Genomic DNA, 24,810 nt, shown 5'->3' with positions numbered 1-24,810 from the left:
GGGGGTATTGATGAAAAGTTGAAATCCTACATATGAAAATGGCATTTTCCCAATTTCACCCCTAACTGGAATTGAAGAAGTCCAGTCTTAGCTGAAAATGGCTGCAAGAACAAGAACTTTCCAGAAATGGGGCTCGAGCCTCTAAGCTCTGGGCTTTTTTGTATTTTTGAGGTTCCCTAGAAATTCCGAGATACTTTACAGCACAATACCTAATAACTGCTTGATCCTTCCCGAAATTTCACTCGTACTCATACTCAATTGCCCTTCTTTCTTTCTTTAAAATTGTAATTAACGTAACGTTATTAACAATAAAATGTAGCAACAATTAGATATTCTTTCAAAGCCCTTAAAATTTGGTCTTTATTTGGAAATGGAAGACGGAAAAAGCCACACACTGTGCAATAAGATTCTGCCAAAAAAAAGTCAAAAGCATAGATCCTGTTAAAAATTTGCTGATGAAATGAGACGCTATCAATTAAAACTTCATCACAGATTCGTAACCAACCGCCCAATTTATTAGCTTTCAATTTGCAAATCCGTTATCGTTATCTCACCGATATATACAAAAGCAAGAATGGTTTCTTTGGTTTCAATTTTCAACTTTAGAAAATGAAAAATGACAAAATATCTTGAAATGTTCAAACATTTTTGTACAAATGCTTCGATTTAAATGCCACTCAAACCTCGAACATTACCCGATTCAAAGGAACCCAAAAGAGGAAGAAAAAAAAAAATACTCTTAGAACATAAAAAGAAAAATAGGAAAAAATTATTTATTTTGTTTTAACTTCGTGTTTATTCATATCATATTATGATATCATATCACCTGTGATTCAGCGACAGAGACCAGCTTCTGCAGATTTAACTTGACGACCGTATCCGCAAAAAGACGCGTGTCCTCTTCGGTATTCCCTTCGGGCACATCAACAACGTAAGATTCCAAAACAACGGTACAGATCGCGCCGTCACGATTGAATCCATGCACCGAGGTGACCGACCGGTAATTCCTCAACCTATGTTCCCCTCCAATGATACTGAAACCGGTGACTTGCCGGTCATCGTCCAGAATGTCAAGTCTCTCAGTACTGGTAGCAGCCGGTAGCCCGGAGATGACGTTAACGTCCCTGGTAGATCCCACAGCCATTGTGAAGTTATCGGAGACGGAACAGCTCTTGATGAAGTGTTTGTAGGTCTGGGGCTGGTCGAAACGGCGGACTATGGACCAGACGACGTCGTTTGGGGCTCGGATTCGCTGTGCCAGTAAAGAAGAGCATTGGTTTTGGCTGAGTTGGTACGTGTGAAACTCGACGACGGACTGTTTTAACTCGTCAAACTCGTCCTGAGTTACCCCGGATGGAATCGCTAAGTGGTGGGTTGTGTAAGTGGGTCGGGTTTCCGGGTCGGCCATTGAAGAAGATGTGTCTGCTTCTGCTTTGTTGTTGTTCATTGACGATAAAAATTAGAGAAGAGAGAGAGAGAGATAAAGAGAGGAATTATTTTTCGGTTTTTGAAGAAATATTAGGGGTAAAAGTGGAATGTGCTTTTGGTCATTTTTCATTTGTTTTTGTTAGTGATTAAATTATTTAATAATAAAAATTAGGGTTAAAGGACAACTAGATTAGGGCTCAGGCTCATTGGCTCGTTATTAATTGCTTGCCTCACAGATCAAGCCAAGCTCATTTTACTGCTTTTTCTAATATCATTTTAATGTACATAGTTTTATTATTAAAAAAAAAGATTTTTATATTGATAATTTTGAATTTACCCTTCATTATGACATATATCACTTTATCCCAGTAGATGTTAAAACACCAATGCTCCCCTCAAAATTTATGCGATTATGTTAGCCTTAGCCCTTAACAGTTGACTATCTTTCACCAGCAAAAATATAATTTACCCTTAAAAGTTTATTTTAAAATGGAAACGGCAAAAAGAATATCACATTCTATTCTCATAATCGGATAAAAATATAATTACAATATCTAATAAACTAAAAAATATTTATATCAACAATGAAAGGGGTTAGAATCTTACATTCATACGTATTTTTAGGAAAATGATGTTCTCACAATGCTCTGCACAAAGCTTTGCACAAAACGGTTCGTTTTGTACAAAGTATAAAAGCCATTCACACGTGCAAGCAACAACGCCACACACGCACGTAACAAATCTTGCATCAACGTTCCTCCCATCTCTCTCTCCCGTCTCCCTCTTTTCTCCCCCACCACACAGCAACATTTTTCTCTCTCTCCTGTGTGCACACAAGCTTGATATCAGCTCCGTTCTCCCTCACGACGCAGCAACAGTGACGGCTCTCTCGTCTCTCGCTTGAAGCATCTAGCTGGCTTCCTGGGCTTCGATCTCCCTCACTCTCTCGGCCCTGGTCTCCCTCACTCTCTCTGCTCCAATCTTCCTCACACTCTCGGCTCCGTTGTCTTCATTCTCTCAATCTCAGTTGCATCCCTCTCTAACCCCCAACACAATCGGCTTAATAGATTAAAGATTAATTTGTAATTAAAGATGCAGACTGCTTAATTTTTAAAGATTAATTAATATATTTTTGAGACCTCATAGATTTTGAATGGTTATTGTTCTTATTAAGGATATCGTGGTCTTCAAATTATTATACAGAGCATATATTAATTTGGTGATTAATGTTGATTGCTTTGCTTATGGTTGCTTGAATTTACTTCTTACATGAGGGACCTTCTCAATTTGGTTTGATTGGGTTCTTCAAAATTGCTTATGATTGCCAAGGACTGCAGCAATTGTTCCTCTAAATGGGAAGCTTTGTATCATTTTTAACATCATGAGCATTAGCGTGGTTGCGGCACTGCGGTCTAGTGGGGGATAAAAGAGGGAGAATGAGAGAGAGAGAGAGAGAGACGAGTGAAATGTTGCTGCACTCTTTGTTCCGTGCGTGTGTGATGTTGCTGCTTGTAAGTGTAAATGACTTTTATACTTTGCACAAAACGGTTCGTTTTGTGCAAAGCTTTGTGCTTAGCTTTGTGAGAATATCGGCGCTGGTATTTTTATTATGATAAGTTGGCTTTGAATCCGGTGAGGTGCGTACCAAAGAAAGATACTATGAAACCTAAGTCAGTGTTTGTTTGAGGTTGGAAAAAAGAAGAAGAAGAAATTATATTTTTTTTCTAAGGATGAACTATATTTTCAAAAGCCAAAGATTCTCTCACTTAGAGATCAGCCTCTATTTAGAGATAAAAGATGATATGGGATTAGAGTTTTGTCTTAAACAACCCCAAGGATAGATGTCACTTATTATTATCCATACACATGGACATAAATCTAGTTATGAGGAAGCATACATATTTATTTCGTATATACTTGTTTCCTATCCTTATGATTTTAGAAGTGGTTTTCTTAAACCGTGAAGTTCGAACCAGCATGAGTGTAAATCCTCCTCTTATCATTTTCCCTATAAGTCCCTAAGAACTCTCTTCTGAGTGTTACTTCCTTTGAAATTGTTCCTTTTTATTAAAAGAGTAGACATATGGCGCAATATGGTGTCTTTAAAATATGGCACCTACAAACAAATAATTAAATAAAGGGTTATTATCATTTGACTGCTTTAAGAATTGCAATATATCAAATGAATAAAAGAAGTTTTGTAATATATATTTTACACTACATCTTTACAAAATCTAGCATTTTACTACATTTTTGTTATTACCATTAATTGATCAGTTAGTTGACTAATAAAATACTAATTTTATCCTTGAAAGGACATTACACAAATAAAAGTATCAAATATTGAATTTAAAGGCTTTTTGAGATTATTTTTTGCTAGTTTATGTTTAAATTTAAAATATTGCAATGCTTTGTATTTTATTATCTTTTTTTTAGCAAAAAATTTCATTAAAGTGTAAAAATTGGTATTTCATTATTCAAGTAACGGTAATAAGAAATATAATAAAATGATAGGGTTTGTAAAGATAAAATAATAAAATGCTAGACTACAATATTTTTTATAGTCATTTTCATGTATTATAATTAGATAATAACCCCCAAAACAAACAAAAAAAAAGCAAAGAAAATATATGGAAATTGGAAAAATGCCAAACCCTTACCCTAAATTCAAACCCTAATTAACTCTAAACTTAAAATTGTCAAACCTAATTGTCGCGAGTAAGGACTAGAAGTTTTAGAGATGCCCTGTGCCTGTCTTGAGGCTTGGAGTGCTGTGCATAGTGGCGGCTAGAGGTTGGGGGTGCTGTGCATGGTAATTGAAGGCTTATGAGTGTAGCGTGCAACAAGGAGAGGTATGTACTTCGATTTGTGAGATAAATATATTTTACTCGTTAGATTAATTGAAATCCAGCACAACGAAAAGCCTATTTTCTTAGTGAATTTGAATTTGAGATGCATCCAATAGGGGATGGTTGTTATATAATTGGATTTACAACTCTTTTTAATTTTTTTTTTTTGTATTTTTTAATATTGGTCATGTTAAGAAAAAGTATGGCTCACCATTTAGCGGTTATAATTTCACGGAAAAAGTTAATAAAATGGGGGCATGTTAAGGTTTCGCATCTATTGAGTAAACGGAGTATGTCATTATACGAAGAGTAAAATGAAAGTAACACTTTTTAATAATCTTTTAGAGTAAACTAAAAAGGAGTAATAAAATCTGACTTTACAAATATAACGAAGCGGAATGATTGCATTGAGATATTCAAAAATAAATATTGAAATATGTATGTGTTTGATTGAGTACAAGAAATATAGTTTATTATTTTCTTACGACTAGATTAAGCTTTCTCTAAGTAGAAGTAAAAGACATAAGGAGTTTGTTACATCTAAAAAATGGAGCTAAATTTCCCTAGAAACAACTAGAAAGCTCTCTCTAAATTTTCCAGACGTTCTTATCATAAGTGAAATCCTCTACAATCTAGCTACAAATTCACAATAATATATATTCTCTAATATCGACCCTCAGTATAATATTAAGTGCAGTGATGAAGTGATCATGCAATCTTTTGTCCTCCACATAATTCAGTAAGCGCATTACTTGCGAATCATTAAAAAAGGTCAAAAAAAAAAGTCGGTGCCATATACACCATACTGACAGCAGATAAATCATTGATATTTTAGAGTTTATAGTAACTTGGGGTAAATTTATATTTTGAAGTGAACAGAAATTTTGTCAAATAAGAGAATATTGGGAGTCTTTATTTCCTAAAAATGCATATTCTTAAGTGAAAAATTAAAATTAATTAAATAAAGAGAATAAAAAATAAAAGTATAATTCAGACAGAAAATATTATTGAAGTTTTACTTTTCGCGTCCTTAAATAATAGAACTCAATTAAGGGAATGGTAAAAATATTAAGCAAAATATGTAAAAGCAAAAAAAAAATGTATCACCATAATATAATTTGAATTCGGAACCAATCTGAATCTAAAATGAACAGAATCTGAACTGAGAAGGATTTGGTCCAAGCAAAATTAATCATAAATTAGAGAGAGGGAGAGTTGAATCTTGCGTATGAAAATAGGCACCCACATCATTCCACGGCTGGTCCAGCTAAGCAAACATTTTCTCTGTATACATATTTATGAATTATCAATATATAAATATATAATACGCAACTCAGTGATTTAGTTTAATTTATTACTCATCGTTGAAATTGTCAATTGATGATCTTGATGTCACACACACACACAAAATACGTCGACGTAGCAAATTCAAATAATTATATTTTTTCTGGACATAAGGATCCCGATATGTTATGTTTAACGTAACGTACATCCACACACAGCAACAGTTCTCGTGATGGGGCCCACAACTGTTGCTGTGTGTGGCGTACGTTACGTTAAACGTAACGTAGCACCAGCCTGGACATAAAGCAGCCAACGAGCATCCACAACTTCATGTCCTTTTATGATTTATTTTTTCTCTCTAATCTTAAGGGGTTGAGATTCTTGTCCATAACTTTAGTTTATGCGAAAGTGGGCAAAAGTGAAAGCTGGATAGTATGACGAATATGTGCAATTTGCTTTAGGCGATGTCCCCTAGATGAGACATGAAGTTGAATTTTTATGGTTGCTTATTTATCTTCTCTATCTCTTCCAGTAATAGCTTTAATAATTCGTCATTAGGTTGCCAACCCAAGTCCTAAAGATGCCAACGATTTCACATTTCAGCCACCTTGCCGTTCGTACAATATCATTTAATCAAGATATCAGTCTAATTTTCTTTTTCCTTAAATTATTTTCTTCAAGTTTATTTTCATCTTTTCAAAACGACAAATCATTCACAAAGCAATTTGAAATTTTTTAAAAAAGATGAGTGCTAGGGTTCTCAATTAGAGTATCTCAATATTTGAATATCAAGTAAATAATAATAATGTAGCACTGCTGATTTATAACTGTCACATTAGTCTCAAATGATCATTAATAATAATAAATAAATAAATAAATGATCGTGATGTTTATTTAGCAGCCTAATAATTTCAAGTGTGGCCAATTGGAAGACACCCTCGTCTTCCCTCTGTTGCATGTTTTTTCATCTCTGTTTATCTTGCTCTTTCCACGCTGCTTAATGGGACTTGGCTGCTTCCTCCTTTGTTGCACTTTTTTCCAATATTTTCCCTGTTAAAACGAAAATTTGTAATAAAAATAAAGAAAAACAACTAATTTTTGTACCGATTGGTACACTTTTTATTCTTTACTAGTTAATTCTTCACTTAAATCTAAAATAAATACTAGTATCTATTTTCATTATTAAAGATATCCCATTTGCGAGCAGCACAAGTGATCAACTGTGTAGGAGATCACATATGTTGAATACTATATTATAGAGAGGATGACATTTTAGTCCTTTTAGAAATTGTTTTTGCTACGTAGGTCCCTCTCATAAAATTTTAACACCTCATTTCATTTCTTTGTATTAAAACAATTACAGAAAAAGAACATTGCTGAGGGATTATTGTGTCTTTTTAACAAACAATTAAATTAACTAGCTTCAAATTATAGAGGACTCAAATAATCAATTTGTATGTGAAATTGTTACGTTTACCGTTCAGTATATGGTTCGATTTTCAGTTATTGTTTTAATAGCAAGGATGCAATAGGGTATTAAAAATCTACGAGGGAGCTATGTCATAAAAATGAATTCTAAAAGGGGTGAAAGTATCATTCCCATATATTGTATGACCTGATTTTCTGAGCTATTACTAGTAGCTAGAACTTGGGGGCCGGGCTCGTGCTTTTGAGGCTGGTATGGATTATTGCTGAATTCGGACACTTGCTTTTTGGATCCTTGGCTTGAAGATGCATCTCGAGATATATTTGTTTCTGTTGAATTGCCATATGTACTGCTAGATTCCAGCTCCAAGCATAGCTAGTTCAATAACAATATGCATATTGATCAGAATCAAGGCTATTAATTAGATGTTAAAAATTAAGTCATATGCACACTCATTTATAGTTCTTTGGTCGAAGAAACAGCAATAATAAGTAATAATCATAAACATGTTTCGCTTGTTATTACCATTAGCTAGCATCTAATGCACCCATTTTTAATCTGTCATAAGTTCTTTCCTGGAATGATTAACAAGTTATTATCATCATGGCTTGAGTGGTGTAATCTGGTACCGCAAATCTCGGTCATTTTCTTTTTAACAAAACGAAATAATTTGCAGAGGTTATTGACGGCATCCTGGCTATTAGTTCATTGATGCTAAAGGTTGGAAGAATTTATGGTTAGAAAGTGATCTATTCGAATTAGGTAGATTAATTACCTTCTCTTGACTTGCATAATGAACTTTTAGTTTCTCTCCTACCTTTGGGAATTGGGAGTACAATTTTGCAGTTTGGCAGATGGTTTGGCTAACCTAAGTCTAGGATCATTTGGTGGCAGGCTCGACCTTATAAGGTTCAAACCACCTTAACTAAATTAAAAAAGAAGATTTTTTTCTTGGTTACATATTTACTTAAGAGAAGTGATATACTCTTTTATTCTTAGATTCTATTTTTTACTCTTTCTTTACTTTTGCATATTGACTAATTTTACGGGTAGATAAACTTCAGCTCATCCTCTAAATAAAATGACAATCTTCGATTGATTCCTAAAAATATGAATACTTTAATTTATCCTCTTTTTCTTTATTTTGAAGATAATGATAAATGAGGGGGCATTGACTAATTTTTTTTTTAGACACATTGATGATTTTTTTTGTCTACTTAATAATAAATAGAGGTAAATTAAATTTTTCATACTTTTAAAAAATAAATTAAAAGTTTTCATTTTATTGGGGTAAATGTTAATTTACCCTCATGATATTTTTGATGGGTTACGTTGGTTATGTCCGGCAAGATGTTACTATTTTTTATTTATTTAAATAAGCAACCTCAGACAAGGTTCACCTAAAAATAGAAAAGAAAAGACAGGTAATATAGTATAATTGGTCTCTTTCATCTTTTTTCAAGCAAGATGTTATGATGAGCATAACGTTCAGATCATTTTTTAAATATATATTATCAGCTCTGTCTGACAACATATACAATGACAGGGCTTCTATCACCTTATAAAGGCAGGTTCACGCAATGTTATTGCGTTAACCATTTTTATTTCATGAAATGAGGAAATATAATGTCAACTTTATTTTCCATCCAAAATACACTAATACAAGTGATCGACAGTTATTATGACAAATGCATTGGACATTAATTGTATATAAGAAGTCAAATGATTAAATTAAATATCACCTGAAAAAAAAAACCTGTTTTCAGGAGAGGCTAGCTACTCTACACAACAATAATGCTACTGTATACAACAATGGTGAACCTTTTAAAATAAGCTTCCCTCACAGACAGCCATTTTATTTTATTTTTTTAAAAATGAAATCATAGCTGAAAATAAAAATTTTGCGGAGGTTAAGGGGGGGGCCATGCATGTTAGATATTGAGTTTGCTAATATTAAGGGTTTGGAAGAATTTATGGTTATATAATAATTTTATACTTGTGATTTATTATATCTGACCAAGGCCGAAAGCGGTTCTAGCCCCCACAAAAGCATTGTGGGGGCTAAATGTTCTTTATATCATTCTCCCTTGCAAAATGCAAGTGGAGTATGGACATCCTCTCCTGTGAGGGGTTATTTGTATTGGGCATGTACTTCATAGAATTCATTGTAATAATGTAAGTCTCAATCATGTATATCTGATTGTAAATATCAGTGTAATACATCTGCTACAATAAGCAGTTGTTGTAAATATCTGTGTAATGCAGTAATCTGATGATTAATCAGTCTCAAAAAAAAAAAAGGGTAATATATGGCCAATGCCAGTGGGCTCTTATCCCCGCTGGATCCAAGCTCCTAAATTTAATTTGAGAACTTGAATTGAGTCTAGGACTCTTTTTTTCCTTCAAATTATATACTCTACTCATAAATTAGTAAGAGAAAAATCAACTCTTTTCCAATTATGGTTTGTGGATAGAGCTATTAGATTCCTTCAAATTTATGTGGAATGAATCCGGGGCCGTGCTGTAAAAATAATGGTCTAAGTGAGTCCTAATTAAATCCTAGCTATAAACGTATCAATTGAATTATACCATATTAAAAAAGGGTAATGCTCAGTATGTTAAAAGATTTTGTTACTGTTACCGTTTTTCTTTTTATTTAAATAAACGTGAGGTCCACAAAAAAGAAAAAGCTGAAATTAATAATAAAAAATTTCTGTTGCAATAAAAGAGTAGAATTATTATTATTATTTGATTCTACTGTCTCCTATAGACGAATCCAGTCAAATTCATCAACATAATTGGTCTCATTCATTTTTCCCAATCAATGTGTATGGGTTAACATTCGTATCATTTTATATAAATATCGTCAGTTGTGTCTGCCAATATATGCAGGGATAAGACTCTATAATATTGATTCACACGATCAGGACAAAATAAGGCATCTAGATTCATGTAATATCGTTATTGGAAGCTTGATCAGCTGTCAGTTTTGTACTATATCATTACCACCTACCTATTATTTGAGGGGACAAATAACATAGTGTCAGTTCTATTCCATCGAAAATCCCACTAATACAAGAAGTGACGGAAGTTCTTATGACAAATGCATTTAGCATTTGCACATAAGAAATCAAATTATTAATGCTGTAGCAACTGATCACTCCCTTATACGAGTAAATTCCTTTCTGAGGATGTGAGTAGTTTCCTCTCTAAAAACGAAGCAGTTTTCTTCTTATTAACTCGGAGTATGCCACGATAAAAATAACTTTGTTGGTCCCAATTAAGAGTTGGAATCGAAAAAAATTAAAGAAAACACCGAAAGTTTTTTGTTCGGTTAAAACCAAAAATACCAGCTCAGTTTTCACTTCTTAGTTTTAGGGTTTAGAAAACCAAATTTTTTAGTAATTTTAGAAAATTGGACACTTGTTTTGTTATTAAGGGTTGGCATATATATATATATATATATAACTAAATAAATCGATGCGATCTGATTCCAAGCTGATTCTTTTTCCACTTCGCTTGGAATTAGAACCGAACATAAAATTAATCGATATCTGCCCTGATATTAATAGCTTTACGATTCATAAAATATCAGTGGTATTATTTCTATAATTAAAAAAAATGATTAAATTAAATATCACCTGAAAAAGCCTGTTTTCAAGAGACGCCACTCTATCCAACAATGAACCTTTGAAATAAGCTTCCCTCGCAGCCAAATTCAGCGGCAAGTGCTGTCTCTGTCTCTCGCTATTATTGCTATTACAGCCCCATTTTGCCAAATTTTGTTTCCTTTCTAAATCTTTCATCTATGGCCACACCCAAAACACAGCAAAATTCAGAGTGATGATCAAAATATAAGAAACTTAAAGAGAAAATTATTTAATTTAATTTCACCGCCCTGAGACTTACAATGGATTCTAAATGATCCAGTCTTGAAACCAGAGGCACGGAGATGGAGGGGTGTTTTTCATTTTCCATTTACTTTCAGGCCTTCAGAGCTTCAGTGGTGTTATAGACTTGTGATTTAATGATGGAGATGGGAGACGTGAGCATGTTTTTCATCTTAGAAACGGTTATTTATTCCTTCTTTTCTGTGAAATTATTGACTTCACCTCTCAGGATAATGCGGTAGTTTGTTATGTACGTGTCCATTTTGCATCCATTATGGGCGTCACTGCAGTATAATATGATTCAACAACTATTTATATGATTTATGTATTTGTGCAATAATTATTATGTTAATACTAGTATATTCCTAAAATTAGCAATTAGATGTTTACTAATATTTTCCGTAAGAATCTATTGAGATTAATCTAGACTAGTTTTTAGTCTAAATTTTGATCCTTATACTAGGTAGATCTACATCAACTAATATACATGGATATATATGCTTTACCTCATTCTCAAGTTAGTTTTCTATTCCCATATTTGAATATATGTGTAGCTACTAAGGGCCAGTTTGGGATTGCGGAGGTTGATGAAATAAGTTGCTTGTACTGTGCAGTTGAAATAAGAATAGCTTCGTGTTTGATAAATTGTGTTGTTGTGGTTGCTGTAAGTTTGAAAATTAGAATATATACATTTGATAAATTTTATTACGAAAGTGCTGTTTTATTATATAATGACCAAAATAGACATAAGTTTTTAATTGCTTGTGTATTTTTAGAGTATATTTAATAAATTATTTAGACATATCTTTTTTTTCTTAAATATATAAAATTACATTAAAAAAAAATTAAAAAAAATCTAAAGAAGTTTATAATCTGTTACATAAAATATGATAAAAATTCATACTTATACATAATCCAAGTAAAATCAAAAGTAATATGTAATACATTCACAATAAATTTTTTGCAATAAAGTTCATCAAATTTTCCATTTTTTAGGATCCTGACCCATTAGTATTGTGATGCTCTTAGATTAATATATATATATATAGATTAAACTTTAAAAGGCATAGTTATGAAATTAGAATTTGAACTTATTGGATCAAAACTGGAGAGAACATATGTGGTAACTAAATTATGACGGTAATATGATATCTAATAATTTATATATTAGGATTTATTGATAAGTAAGATACAATTGCCTTTTTATTAGAATATAGGGTTATAATAGGAATTTTTAAAAAGTGTGGTAGCTTATTAAATAAGTTACTTATGAAAAGCAACCATCTACCCGCTTTTAAAAGTTACTGACAAAATGAAGAAAATTATAAAATAAGCTAATTTTAAAAATTTTTATCAAATACTATTTTTATAAAAAAATATAAAATAAGCAGTTTATTGAATTTCAACTGTAATCCAAAATTGTCCATATATCATAATATTCAAAGGATTTATGCATCTGCTTTATTCACACATGCGAGAGAAATACCTATCTTACCCAACTATGGGAGAAGAATGAGTCTCAACACGCTAGACTTTGAGAGCACACAAAGTTAAGAGGCCAGGTTATTTGCCATTGGGTTATAAGCTCAGTGGCTCATATTAATTAATTGTTAGTAAAATCTAAATGAAGATTGGAGATGACGTGAAATCATACATACCATTTAAATTTAGTTTCAGGGTCAAGCTTCAATTCACTCGAGTTAAAATGACATATTTTAATTTATCCTCTAAAAATATGAGATCTTCAATTTATCTCTAAAATATTGTTCAACTAAAAGGGTAAAATTGTATTTACATACTTTGTCGATACTCAACAAAATGATAAAAAGATGTAGGTTAATTTCCAGTACACCCAAATTTTTCAATAAATTTCAGTACACACCCAAACATTTCAAAAATTTTACTTTGCAACCAAATGGATAAGTTTTGTTTTTAACTACTTAATCTTTTATGAATAACTTAAAATACTAACATTGTTAAAATACTAATATTGTCCTTGATGAATAAGTTAAAAAAGAAAAAAGAAAAAAGAAAATGCAGGTAAATTCTAATCAGCTAAAAGCAAATTAAATTAAATTTAACAAAAACAAAATTAGGAATGAAAAAAAAAATCCATTAAACGTAGCTAAAATTCTAGTTAACTTTAAAAAAAAAATTAATAACCCCTCATTAACAATAATTGAAATTATTTTCCCATCACTTCTTTGCATGAACAATATCTCTCACTTGATTCAATTTGCAATCTTCTCCACCAGCTTGCATTCAAAAACCACCCAAATCCTAATCAAAACATAAGATAATGGTATTAATAGAGAAGTAGGGAATTTTTGAGAGAATTTTTATTACCGATATTGAGTAATTACAAAGATTCAGTGCTAATCCATTAAAGCCACAGCTGCTTAAATATATTTGCAAAAACTAAGAAACTAAGCAAATAACCAAAAAATACAAGATGCCCAGCACAACTAATTTATTTCATTGATTTCATGACTTATACATACAATTCTTGCTCTTCAAGAGTTTACTGCGATGGTCAAGATTGATTTCATCTAATGGTTGCTGTTGTTGTACCATCCTGATACAACTACCCATTTATCTCTACATTCCCCTGTCACTTGCGGCTCTGCTCAGTGCACCTCTTAACATGTTGTTTTTCACTTGCCACCTCATTAGCTACCACTTGTATTGCTCCATGTCAAATGATCAACATCTATATCTCTAACACCCCCACTCAAGCTTGGCAGTCTTGCCAGACTCTAAGCTTGTTCTTGTGAAACTCAAAACTTTCATATGGCAGTGCTTTTGTCATGATATTAGCTACTTGTCTCCTACCTGGAATATATTTGATTTCAACTTGTCCCTTCTTGATCAGGTCTCTTAAGAAGTGTATATCTATTTCTATATGCTTTGTTCTGCCATGGAAGACAGGATTTTCAGCCAAGGCAATGGCACTTTTATTATCACACCAAATCACAGTCTTAGGTTCAATCTGGTAACTGAACTCATTTAGCAAGGACATGATCCATATGATTTCTGCAGCTCCATTTGATAAGGCTCTATATTCAGCCTCCGTGCCAGACTTTGATACAACTCTTTGCTTCTTCGCACTCCATGATACCAGATTATCTCCCAGGTAAACACAGTATCCACCAATGGACTCTCTATCATCCTTATCAGCCGCCCAATCTGCATCAACATATGCTTTTAGTTTTAATTCTCTTCCCGCCTTGTAGTACAGGCCATCATTACATGTCTCCTTCAAGTATCTCAGAACTCTTTTGCAACCTTGCCAATGCATGTCTTTGGGATCCTGAATGTACTGACTTAGTTTATTAACACTGAAGGCAATCTCAGGTCTGGTTTAGGTGGCATATTGTAATGCTCCCACCACACTCCTATAAAGTGTTTTATCTTCAAGTTCAGCTCCACCTTCTTCAATGTCTGGGTTGAGTCTATATTTTACACTTGTACTCATGGGAGTAGGACTTCCTTGCAGTTTGCCATGTTGGTCTTCTTGAGCAAGTCATGTATGTACTTGGTCTGTGTAAGGCGCATTCCATCTTCATTCTGTTCACCTACCAAGGAAGTAGCTTAGTGATCCCAGCTCCTTAAGTGCGAATTTTCCCTTCACTTTTTCAATCACGCCTTGTATTTGTTTAGGTTCACTTCCAGTCACCAGTATGTCACCAACATACACAAGCACTATCACCAGCTCCTTTCTACTTCTCGTATAGAAAAGTGAGGTGTCAGAAATTGCATTCTTGAACCCCCACTCTGGCAGTGCACATCTGAGCTTTTCATACCAGGCTCTTGGGGCTTGTTTTAAGCCATAAAGAACCTTCTTCGATCTGCACAAATGATTTGGGAACTTTTTGTCAACAAAGCCTTTGCACTGATCCATAAAGACTTCCTCATTTAGATCACCATTCAAGTAGGCATTATTTACATCAATTTGGTTCACATCCCATCCCTGATTCACTGCAAGCCCCAATACTACTTTGACTGTTGCACTTTTTGCAACTGGACTGAATGTCTCGGTGTAGTTAACTCCTGCTATCTGGTGATACCCTTTTGCTACTAATCTTGCCTTATGTCTTGCTATGCTCCCATCTGGATTGTACTTGAGCTTATACACCCACTTGTTCCCAACTATCTTCATCTCCTTGTTTGGTTCGACAAGTTCCCATGTGTTATTGAGTTGAAGTGCCTTGAACTCATCTTCCATGGCCTTATTCCAGCTTTTATTAGCTAAGGCTTGGGCTGTACAGCTTGGTAAAAGTTCAATATCTTTCTGTTCCCATTTTGCTAGGTAAATCTTAGGCTTGAAAATCCCAGCTTTGGATCTAGTTATCACTGGATGGCCCATTGGTTTTTCTTGTGGTGGTTCAGGTTTGTCATTATTCAAGTTTGATTCATTTGGAACAAGGTTTTCTAGTGTAGTGTTTGTATGTAAAGGTGAGGTTTCAGTTTCAAGATTTTCTGGTATTATCTCTACATAATCATTTACTTGTGATGGTGTGGGAGCCTGCTCTTGAGAACTGAGATTAGGTTCTACATAGGTAGATGAAATAAAATCAGATGATACACATGGAACTGTCAGTGGCTGCATATAGTAATATGGTGTATGTATGATTTGCGACTTACTATGACCACTAAATGATGGATCGCTGCTGTATGGAAACTCTTTTTCATCAAAGACAATATTCCTAGCTATTCAGACTCTTCCAGAACTGTCCAAGCATTTATAACCTTTATGTTGTTGACTATAACCAATAAAGATGCATTTTGATGACCTAAACTGTAATTTATTTGTGTTGTATGGTCTGAGATGTGGATGGCAGGCACATCCAAAGGTTTTGAGAGATGCATAATCTGGTTCTTGATGAAAGAGTTTATTGTAAGGAGTTGAATGGCTCAGGATTGGTGTGGGAGGCCTGTTAATCAAATAGACAGCTGTTTCACAAGCTTCCCACCAAAATTTTAATGGCAGTTTCGATTGTGCTAGTAAGGTGAGTGCAGTTTCAATGATGCGTCAGTGTTTCTTCTCAATACTGCCATTTTGATGTGAGGTATATGGACAAGGGTGTCTAAAGTTTATGCCATGTGTTTCAATGTAGCCTTTTAATGTTCTAAACTCCACCCCCCACCCCCCCCCCCCCGGCCGGCCCCCAATCACTCTGAAGATTTTTAATTTACAATTAGTCAGATTCTCAATTAAATCCTTAAACTTTATAAAAACTGCAGTAGTTTGTGCTTTATCATTTAGTGGATATATCCAAATATATCTTGTGAAGTCATCTACTAGGCTAAGGTAATATTTATGTCCACTATTTGAATTAAGGGGTGCTGTTCCGCAAAAGTCCATGTGAATTAGCTCAAGAGGCCTTTTAGTTTTATCATTAACCGCCTTAAGCACAAACAAAGAACATTGTAGATGACTAAAAGGCCTCTTGAACTAATTAGCAAAACAAAGCAAAGAACATATATATATACAATCAGTCCGTTTTAAATTTGGTCTGAACAAAACAAAGAACATTGATTTTCTTATTCAGGTACTTGCTAGAATCCAGTGGTAGGATGTATCAATGAAAAGCAAATTGCGCAAAAGAGCGCTTTCATAGAAAAATTGTTGTTGAAGGGTGATTTGTTAAAGAATTTTTCTGGTACCAAAATTAAACGTAAAAAGCTATCTTGAAGAATCAAAAGACCGTTACCATATTGCTAAACAATTTTTTACAGAGGCATCATTTGGTGACTGGAAGATGTCTTCGAAATAAGCAATATGATAAGTGCGGCTAATGATCACCCAAATCATTGGACACCAATCATGGAGCAATGAGACAATCATCCCAAACTAGATCTTGTCACTTCATACGCCAAGAAGCATGCAGCATTTGCAGGAACACTTCTGGCCATGGCAGGGCCGAAACCCTTGTACAAGCCTTTGACACCTTCTGATTTCAGGATCTTTTTGAAGGCATCAATGGAACCAGAGAATTTGGGATTTTTGTAATCATCGACCTGAATAACACTCTTGACAACATCAGTGGGGTAAACAGAGAACCAGAAACAAGCTCCAGATAAACCACCAGCCAAAAGCACTGCTCCTCTTCCCAACTGAGAGGTGTCTTGGCCTCCTGCCATATACTGTTTCACAAATTCATACACACCAAACATGGCAGCATTCCCTGGAACCTCACGTGCCATTGTGGGAACCAGGCCCTTGAAGAGACCCCTAAGACCGCCTTCTGATCTAAGAACACGCTTAGCCACATCCACTGGTCCACCATACTTCACTGCCACACCAACTTGGCCAGAACCTGCTAATGCACTTTGGGCTTGCAACCTGCTCCACAAAGAGAGACAAGCAATTAACAGGGGTAGCTTATGGTTCAAATAACAAGATGGCAGACTAATGATTAATGAATTTTTTTTTTCAATAATTTAGCAGCTGATAATTAATAAGGACAACAGTTTATGCCCTTAAGTTGAGACAGGTATTGGAGAAAGAAAAACAAATTAATCCAAATTGTTGAAAAATGCAAATAAAAAATTTGAAAAGGAAATATATTAGTTTCACTGATTTACATTATTTTTTCTCAAATGGATATGCTACATATTGTCCAGGATGTGAAATTTAGCAGTATATAACAAGACTACTATGCTCTTTAAACTAAGAAAAAGATAATTCAAAAAAGGTTTCTAGTCCAAGTTCAATCATTCAGATGATCAGCTCACGGCATTTATATAAACAGAAAGACTAAACTACTTACCTGCATTTGATCAATTCTGTGGGGCAAGCAAGAAAAGAAACAGCAACACCAGCCCCAGCCCCGCAAATAATCTGCTGGTTGACGGTTAGTGGGGCACCAGGTTGAGATCTGAGCAGTGCCTCCATTTGTCCTCTCACTGTAAATAGGAGGGCATTAAAAGCGGCAACAGTAGCTAGTGGAGCTCCCATACCTTTGTACAAGCCCCTTGGCCCTTCGGCAGCTATGGTTTGCTTGACAGCATCCATGGCACCAGCATACTTGGGAGGTTGGCCAGGGAGTGGAGCAGGCTGGCTTTGAAGCTTGACCTTGATGGTATCAAATGGGTGCCCACATATTAATTGTGCTGCCCCTCCAACAGTCCCAGAAAATAGATCCTTGGCTATGTCTCCCATCTGCAGAATAGCATGGAAATATAAATTCAAATTATCGAGGGGAGAATGTTGAAAGTTTGAAGAAAATACAATAATGTTCATGATTATCAGTGTTAAAGCCATCGTAAACAGATCATTAGATAATATCTCCAGGTTCATTTCTGGGTTTAAATGGAAATGGAACAAATCCAGGACAAATAAAGGGGCTAAGTTTTTTCTTACAACCACAGGCATAAACTAATACAACATGAGATAGCTGCTCATTTTACAAGCAACAACACCAATATACCAACCTAAAGACCAGGGAGATGAAACTTCAAGAATTGCTTCGACACTTGGTTCCAATTTAAAGCAAAAAGATTTACGTGAAAGTTCTTTTATTTAATCTTACCATCCATAACGAAGCAAGAAGATAATGCTTCCTTTATTATCAAAGACACGCCAGACTATTGCATTTCTATTATTTATTACTTTTAGCAGAAGCAAGAGAAACCAGAGAATAGCCTATTAGAAAAAGCCAATAAAATATGTGGAAAAAATAATTTAGAGATCAATTGAAGATTCTAGAAAATCCATAATACATGTTTCTGGTCACCAACAGCCTTACAACCAGCACTGTTGTATTCACTAGAGCATCCATCTTGCTCATAGAAAACAAATCAACAATCATGGTTATATGCCTATTCTCCAATACAGCACATGTTACACACCCTAGAGCATCCATCAGCTCATAGAAAACAGATCAATGATCATGGTTATACGTCTATTCTCCAATACAGCACATGTTAGCCTCAAGATTATGTCTATACTGTTCTCAAACGAATTTGATTTTGAAGCATCACATGTTCCCTTTACCCCAGACAGTATTTGGAAGCCACAACTAACAGATACCTTGTCATGGCAGCTTCACTCACAATAGTAAGCTGATAAACATATAGCCCTCAACTGAACTAAGCTTTACCTTAGCTGCGTTGATCAGGGAGAGATATCTTGAAGGATAACGTTTTTATAGCACATATATGAAACTAAGAGAAAACGAAGCAAGCAAATGAAATACAACCAATATCATTCACCAGCTATTCGCAATATGAGAATGAGATTAAGTTTGAAATCTAAGTTTCATAAACTCGAAAAACCTAGCTTCAGTTATTCTCATGTTGAATACTATTAGAACCTGCTAATTGGAAGCAGAAGGCAGCAATGACTAGATCATTACAGACGCGTGCAGGCACAAATACGACATTAATTTCAGACTCAGTATAGCAATAAGCAGTGAGCAGCCTTCACAATGAGAAGGGAGTATATACGTTCAATAGTAACAAACAAGTTCAAGAAATCAAATATTGCAATAATTCAATAGCACAAAGTAAGCCAAACAAAACTACATTTACTTTCCAATAAAAATTCATTATACCCACATCACAGATTAAATTTTAATACTTATAATCACAATATTAAACATAAACTAGGAACCTTACCAGAGCCGATTCTCACTGACACCGGAGTAAGCAGAGCCCCGAGAACGGCAACCGAATCTAGTGGAGAAAAGTTGTTTCCCTCAAATGATTCAATTTGAGAAAACACAAAGTATTAGATTAAAAGGAGGGTATACAAATTAAAAAAACGCCAGGAAAAAGGAACTGGGTTTTATTTTTCTTATTTTTTCTTCGGGTTTACTTTTTTAATGAGAGAAAAAAAGGAATGACAATAGAAAAAAAAGGTACTAAAAAGGAAGGAGGTGGGTAATGGGATATTGGAGGCTGTGACAATCTTAAAATAAAAGGAAAGAAAAATAAAGAAATGAGTCTTGAAGCAGATTTACAGGCACAGCCACATGAGAGTGGTTAACTGGACAAAAACCAACCACTCTGTTTCAGCGTCGAACTCACACCAACATCAACATGTATGTGGTTTTGGTAAAGATAATGACAAAAACAGCGATTTGATTCAATCTTTGAGGACGAGGCTCCTTCTGTTTTGCGCCACCAACTCAAAATTTTGCCTTTTCTTTTTTTAATTATTACACAGGAGCAGCTTTTCAGACTCCATTTATTTTTTAAATAATATTTATTTAAGTAAATTTTTTATTTAAAAAATTTTAATTATTGTCGGCCAAAATTTTTATTAAAAATTACAAAATTACTTTATTAAATAAATTTTTTAAAATTATATTATAAAAATAATGTAACAAATTATCAAATAATTAAAAAATATTTTAAAATTTTTAATATTTAAAATAAATTTTTTAACTTTTATTTTTAAAATTTAAATTTTTATTAGTAGGAGTAAAATATTTATTTAATTTTTAAAATTTTTATTAAAAATAATAAAATAATAATAATAATTTTGACAAGAGTTTAATGGGAGATTAAATAAAATACTTATGACCATTAGATAAACCATACTAAACAAACTCTTAATTTTTATAATTTGAAGCAAAATTACAAACCCATCCACTAGATCTTATTATTATTATTATTATTATTATTATATATATATATATATATATATATATATATATATATATATATATATATATAATGTTAAAATTTACATAATAATTTTTTTAACATATTATATATAATTATTTATTTGAATTTGAAATTATATCAACTAGAAATAAGTAAACTGCTCACAAAATTAGACTTAGCAATTATGAAAATAAGGATAGGAGTGTCTTGTATAATTTTTAAAATACACAAATTACATTAAAATTTCTAGCAATACTGTTGGGACTAAACTAATTTCTCTATGAAAAGGTTATAACTTAATAAATGTATAATTAAAAAAATTTAATGTTTTAACTTAGTCGTACCTAATACAAGTGATTTTAAAAGTAAAGTATGCAATATATTAAAAATTAATTAAAGGAACATGTTAAATCTAATGAATAAATATTGATAAAGGAGATAGACATATTTTTTAAAAACTAGTTCATATATCTATATAGAATTATGCAAAGTAATCTTAGAAATCTAAATATTTGCATTCTATCTAATGTTTTTCCCTCAATATAAATTCCATAAATTTTGTACATTATATAAATCATTGTTCCAAACAATTTTTTTTAAAATATTATGTTTCATTTTAAAAAGTTAAACCTTTAATGTAGGATAAATATATTTTTTAGAATAAACAAATAATTATTATTATGTGGAGGCAATTTTCATCAGACAGGATGATACGAATCCCGTCAAGAATTGACGTAAGCCTAATTAATTTAGTTCCCAAGATCAAATCTAAACCAGGAATTGATTGGAACCCCAACCTAATGTTTATTGAAAGCACGAAGCTTGGTATGTGAAGACGCCACAATCAGTTATGGATGGTCTGATTGATAAGTTCAAAATTTGAACACCACGGAAATCCAATAAATTCAAATACTTGGTAAAGAACCAAAGAGAATTAACTCTCTCACCAATTGCATAAAAAACTTAACTTTGTTTATTGGATATGAGTACATTATATAGGGTTGGTTACAAGAATTTTTGGAAATAAATCCTAAACCAAAAATCAAATATGAATATGAATCTAAACAAATAGCAAAGAATATAAATCAAATCAAAATCCTAATATAAGCGAATAGGAAATAATTTAAATCAAATCATAATCATAATCTAAATAAATAGGAAAAAATCTAAATCAAATCAGGATCCTAATTGGCTTAAATGTCTTACATCAATTAAAATGAAAACTAGGCGATTAAAATAGAAATAATTGATTTGTTTCCCTAATAGCCTCCTCAAGAAACGGGAAAGTATCTGAAAAAGGAAAATAATATATTTTCTCGTCATAATATGCAAGCCAACTCCCTATTTTATAGAAGTGATTATTTAGAAACTTCAAGAGATTGAATCCTGCATTTATCATGTGCGATTTCTTCAACGGGCCTCCACGAATTTGATTGAGCCCAAGTTGCTTGAATCAATTCATTAAGCGCTTCTTTGAATTTCTTTGCCTAGGCTCTTGTAATAGGTCTGACGGGAACTTGAATAGGATCTGAATATGCCTCATCCCATGTGCTTGTGATAGTTTTATTCTTAATCTCATCACAGGATCTACAAAATTTATAACTTATTATAATATTAAGTTTATTCTTATTTATAACTAGTATAAATTGTGAACATAATTTTTGTGACTATATGAAGGTTATTCTTATTCAAAACATCACTCTAGATAGATTTTACTATAACTAAATAATTGGTTAACAAAATGGACTAAATTAATATTTACCTTTTAAATTTATTATTCAAAAGTTAATGCATAAATAACAATATTCTAGGGCATCGAGAAAAACTCCTTTTTTTTTTTGAACTACTATACAACCTTAAGGAAATTTTACTTTGCACAAAAAATATGTTACCAAAATTACCAAAAACATGGAAAAGATCAAAATAATCTTAATTTTTTTTTCAAGTCTCTTACTAATTTGTTGGGGCATTTTGGTCTTTTAAAGAGACAATAAATCAGGATTCCCTTTGATAAGTATACTAAGACATAGGTAGAACTTTACTAATATTTACAATTAGAAATATATTGAGACCTTTGATAAATTTATTATTGCATAGCTCAAATTTTCACTTGCACTTAAGACTGAGAGATATATATATTCTACCCATGTTAATGAGGGATAAATTTAATAAATGAATATTAACTCTTAAAATTATTTTTGGAAGGTTAATGCATAAATAACAATATTTCAGGGTTTCGGGTAAAACTATTTTTTTCAACAACTCTACAATCTTAAGGAAATCTTACTTTGCACGAAAAATATGTTATTGGAATTACCAAAATTGTAGAAAAGATTGAAATGCTCTTAACTTTTTTGCAAGATTCTTATTAAATTATGGAGGTATTTCAATCTTTTAAAGTGGTAATAAATTGAGACTACATTTGATAAGTATATTATGATAAACTTCAGATTTTACGAATATTTACAATAAAAAATTTATAAGTATCTTTAATAAATTTATTATGGCATAACTTGAATTTTTACTTTACTTAAGACTGGAAAGATATCTATTTCATTCATTTTAATGACAGAGAAATCTATCTACTAACTAACTAAATTTGGAACTGATACTCTCAAAAGCTCGAGAGCATGCGTGAGGACTGGTGGCTGGAGGCTACGAGGCCATATATTGGTGGTTGTTTTGCTTTGTTGCAATAAAACATCGAGTATTTTTGTTGTTTTAAATTTTTTATAATTCCGATTATATCATCTTCTGGCAAATACTCTTTATATAATGATCAAATTATTATTATACATCTCAAGTTGTCAAACACAATAAACATGAGTTGGTTTATGGTGTATTTACTAATCGATAATTGGAATTGTTTGCATAAATATTTTTTTAATATTGATTTTGATGATAACAAACTTGATTAAGATTGATTTAAAAGCTCAAATTATTCTTTCATATAGTTTTCATACTATAAAGGCTTTATATTTAATAAAAAGTAATTTTATGATCTTCATGTTAATGTTTTAAATTGAAAAAGTTTTGAGAACTTTGAAATTAGCAAATAATGCTTAAAATTTTGGAAATAGACTTATTTGTCAAGATTTATAAAGTTTTGGGACATAGTATAATTTTATAAAGTTTTGGGCCAAATTATAAATTTTGCAAAAATAGTTCACTGTAGCAGTCACTATAGAAAACAGTGATCCGACATCGAACAGAATTGAAGATTAGCCTTTGAACACTAACGGCGATCCGACATCCTAATAACGACTAACCGACATTGAACAGAATTGAAAGATTAGCCTCTAGACTCTAACGACGATTCAATATCTTTCTAACGGCGATCCGACAATTTGAAATTTTGTCCAACGGTAACTTGGACTAGTCAAAATGGTGATCCGACTTATAGATAATGGCGATTCGACTTCGTGCAGAAAGTCAATAACGGCTAGTTTTTCAGCTCCAACTATAAATAAACTCATTCAAATTCAAACAAATGTTTATCACAACACAATCATTGAGCTTATAATCGAGAATACAACCTTCATAGAGCTTTAAACGCATTCTTGCTTCATTTATTCACATATTGGGCATTGATTTGTAATCTTAAGTATTGTGTAAGTGAAGAGCAAATTTATAATTTTTGTTTTGAGTGATTGTAAGTGTTGGGATACACTTGGGTTAGGAGATTGGAGATAATCTCTTGTTATAAAGGTTCATTGACACATTTGAAGTCAAGTGTAAGCATTTAAAGCATTGGAGGCTTGGTTAGTGAAATTCTCGAGCCTGGAAAGCTTGGAGGCATGGACGTAGGCGAGGTTGGCTGAACCACGTAATCTCCGTGTTTGGATCTCTCTTTCCTTATCTTTTTATATTGTGATTGATTTATTTGTTATTGCTTTAAATTCGTTGTAAATTTGCATTGAGTTTTTTGTTTTAGAATTGAATAATTTTTAGAATCCCAATTCACCCCCCTCTTGGGTTGCATAACTAGAATTTCATTTGGTATCAGAGCTTGGTTCTCTTGTTAGGACTTAACTATCTAGAGTAAAAGATCCATGGCAACCCAAAATGACTCAACTTTTAGAGAATGATAGTCCATAATTAGACCATTGTTCTTTGACAGAAATGACTATCCGTATTGGAAAACTAGGATGAAAGTTTATTTACAAGCACTAGATTATAAAATTTGGGAAGTTGTATGCAATGGTCCATTTATACCTTTGATTAAAAATGAAGTCGAGGAAGATATTCCAAAACCTTCATGGGAATGGAATGAATTAGAAAAGAGAAAAGCCTCTCTAAATTCCAAAACCATGAATGC

At 32.8% G+C, this 24,810-nt stretch overlaps 3 protein-coding genes across 3 annotated transcripts; all 3 read right to left on the bottom strand.

Moving 5' to 3' along the window:
• Positions 1 to 626: 626 nt before the first annotated feature.
• LOC18039469 (abscisic acid receptor PYR1) lies at positions 627 to 1,474 on the bottom strand. The gene has a single exon (XM_006428354.2). The coding sequence runs from the start codon at positions 1,445 to 1,447 to the stop codon at positions 818 to 820; it is 630 nt and encodes a 209-aa protein (XP_006428417.1). The 5' UTR covers positions 1,448 to 1,474; the 3' UTR covers positions 627 to 817.
• Positions 1,475 to 6,450: 4,976 nt separating this feature from the next.
• On the bottom strand, positions 6,451 to 11,007 carry LOC18039468. Its single transcript, XM_006428353.2, has 4 exons — positions 10,897 to 11,007; positions 10,629 to 10,793; positions 7,177 to 7,362; positions 6,451 to 6,611 (listed from the first exon to the last, which is right to left on the bottom strand). Exons 1-4 carry the CDS (start codon positions 10,963 to 10,965, stop codon positions 6,456 to 6,458), a joined length of 576 nt encoding a protein of 191 aa, XP_006428416.1. The 5' UTR covers positions 10,966 to 11,007; the 3' UTR covers positions 6,451 to 6,455.
• Positions 11,008 to 16,463: 5,456 nt separating this feature from the next.
• On the bottom strand, positions 16,464 to 20,029 carry LOC18039568 (mitochondrial carnitine/acylcarnitine carrier-like protein). Its single transcript, XM_006428351.2, has 3 exons — positions 19,500 to 20,029; positions 17,651 to 18,042; positions 16,464 to 17,223 (listed from the first exon to the last, which is right to left on the bottom strand). The coding sequence occupies exons 2-3, from the start codon at positions 18,040 to 18,042 to the stop codon at positions 16,722 to 16,724; spliced, it is 894 nt and encodes a 297-aa protein (XP_006428414.1). The 5' UTR covers positions 19,500 to 20,029; the 3' UTR covers positions 16,464 to 16,721.
• Between the last annotated feature and the right edge of the window lie 4,781 nt (positions 20,030 to 24,810).

The sequence above is a fragment of the Citrus clementina genome, unplaced genomic scaffold (assembly GCF_000493195.1).
Source record: "Citrus clementina cultivar Clemenules unplaced genomic scaffold, Citrus_clementina_v1.0 scaffold_6, whole genome shotgun sequence".
NCBI classification, from domain to species: Eukaryota; Viridiplantae; Streptophyta; class Magnoliopsida; order Sapindales; family Rutaceae; genus Citrus; species Citrus x clementina.
This window is presented reverse-complemented; position numbering and strand designations above follow the sequence as displayed.

Coding starts and splice junctions, on each gene's coding strand:
- LOC18039469 (XM_006428354.2), bottom strand. CDS start 1,447: ATGAACAACAACAAAGCAGAAGCAGACACATCTTCTTCAATGGCCGAC.
- LOC18039468 (XM_006428353.2), bottom strand. CDS start 10,965: ATGGAAAATGAAAAACACCCCTCCATCTCCGTGCCTCTGGTTTCAAGA. Junction 10,794..10,896: donor TGGATCATTTAGAATCCATT/GTAAGTCTCAGG, acceptor GTGTGGCCATAG/ATGAAAGATTTAGAAAGGAA. Junction 7,363..10,628: donor TTGAAAACAGGCTTTTTCAG/GTGATATTTAAT, acceptor TTATTGAACTAG/CTATGCTTGGAGCTGGAATC.
- LOC18039568 (XM_006428351.2), bottom strand. CDS start 18,042: ATGGGAGACATAGCCAAGGATCTATTTTCTGGGACTGTTGGAGGGGCA. Junction 17,224..17,650: donor ACAGAATTGATCAAATGCAG/GTAAGTAGTTTA, acceptor TTTGTGGAGCAG/GTTGCAAGCCCAAAGTGCAT.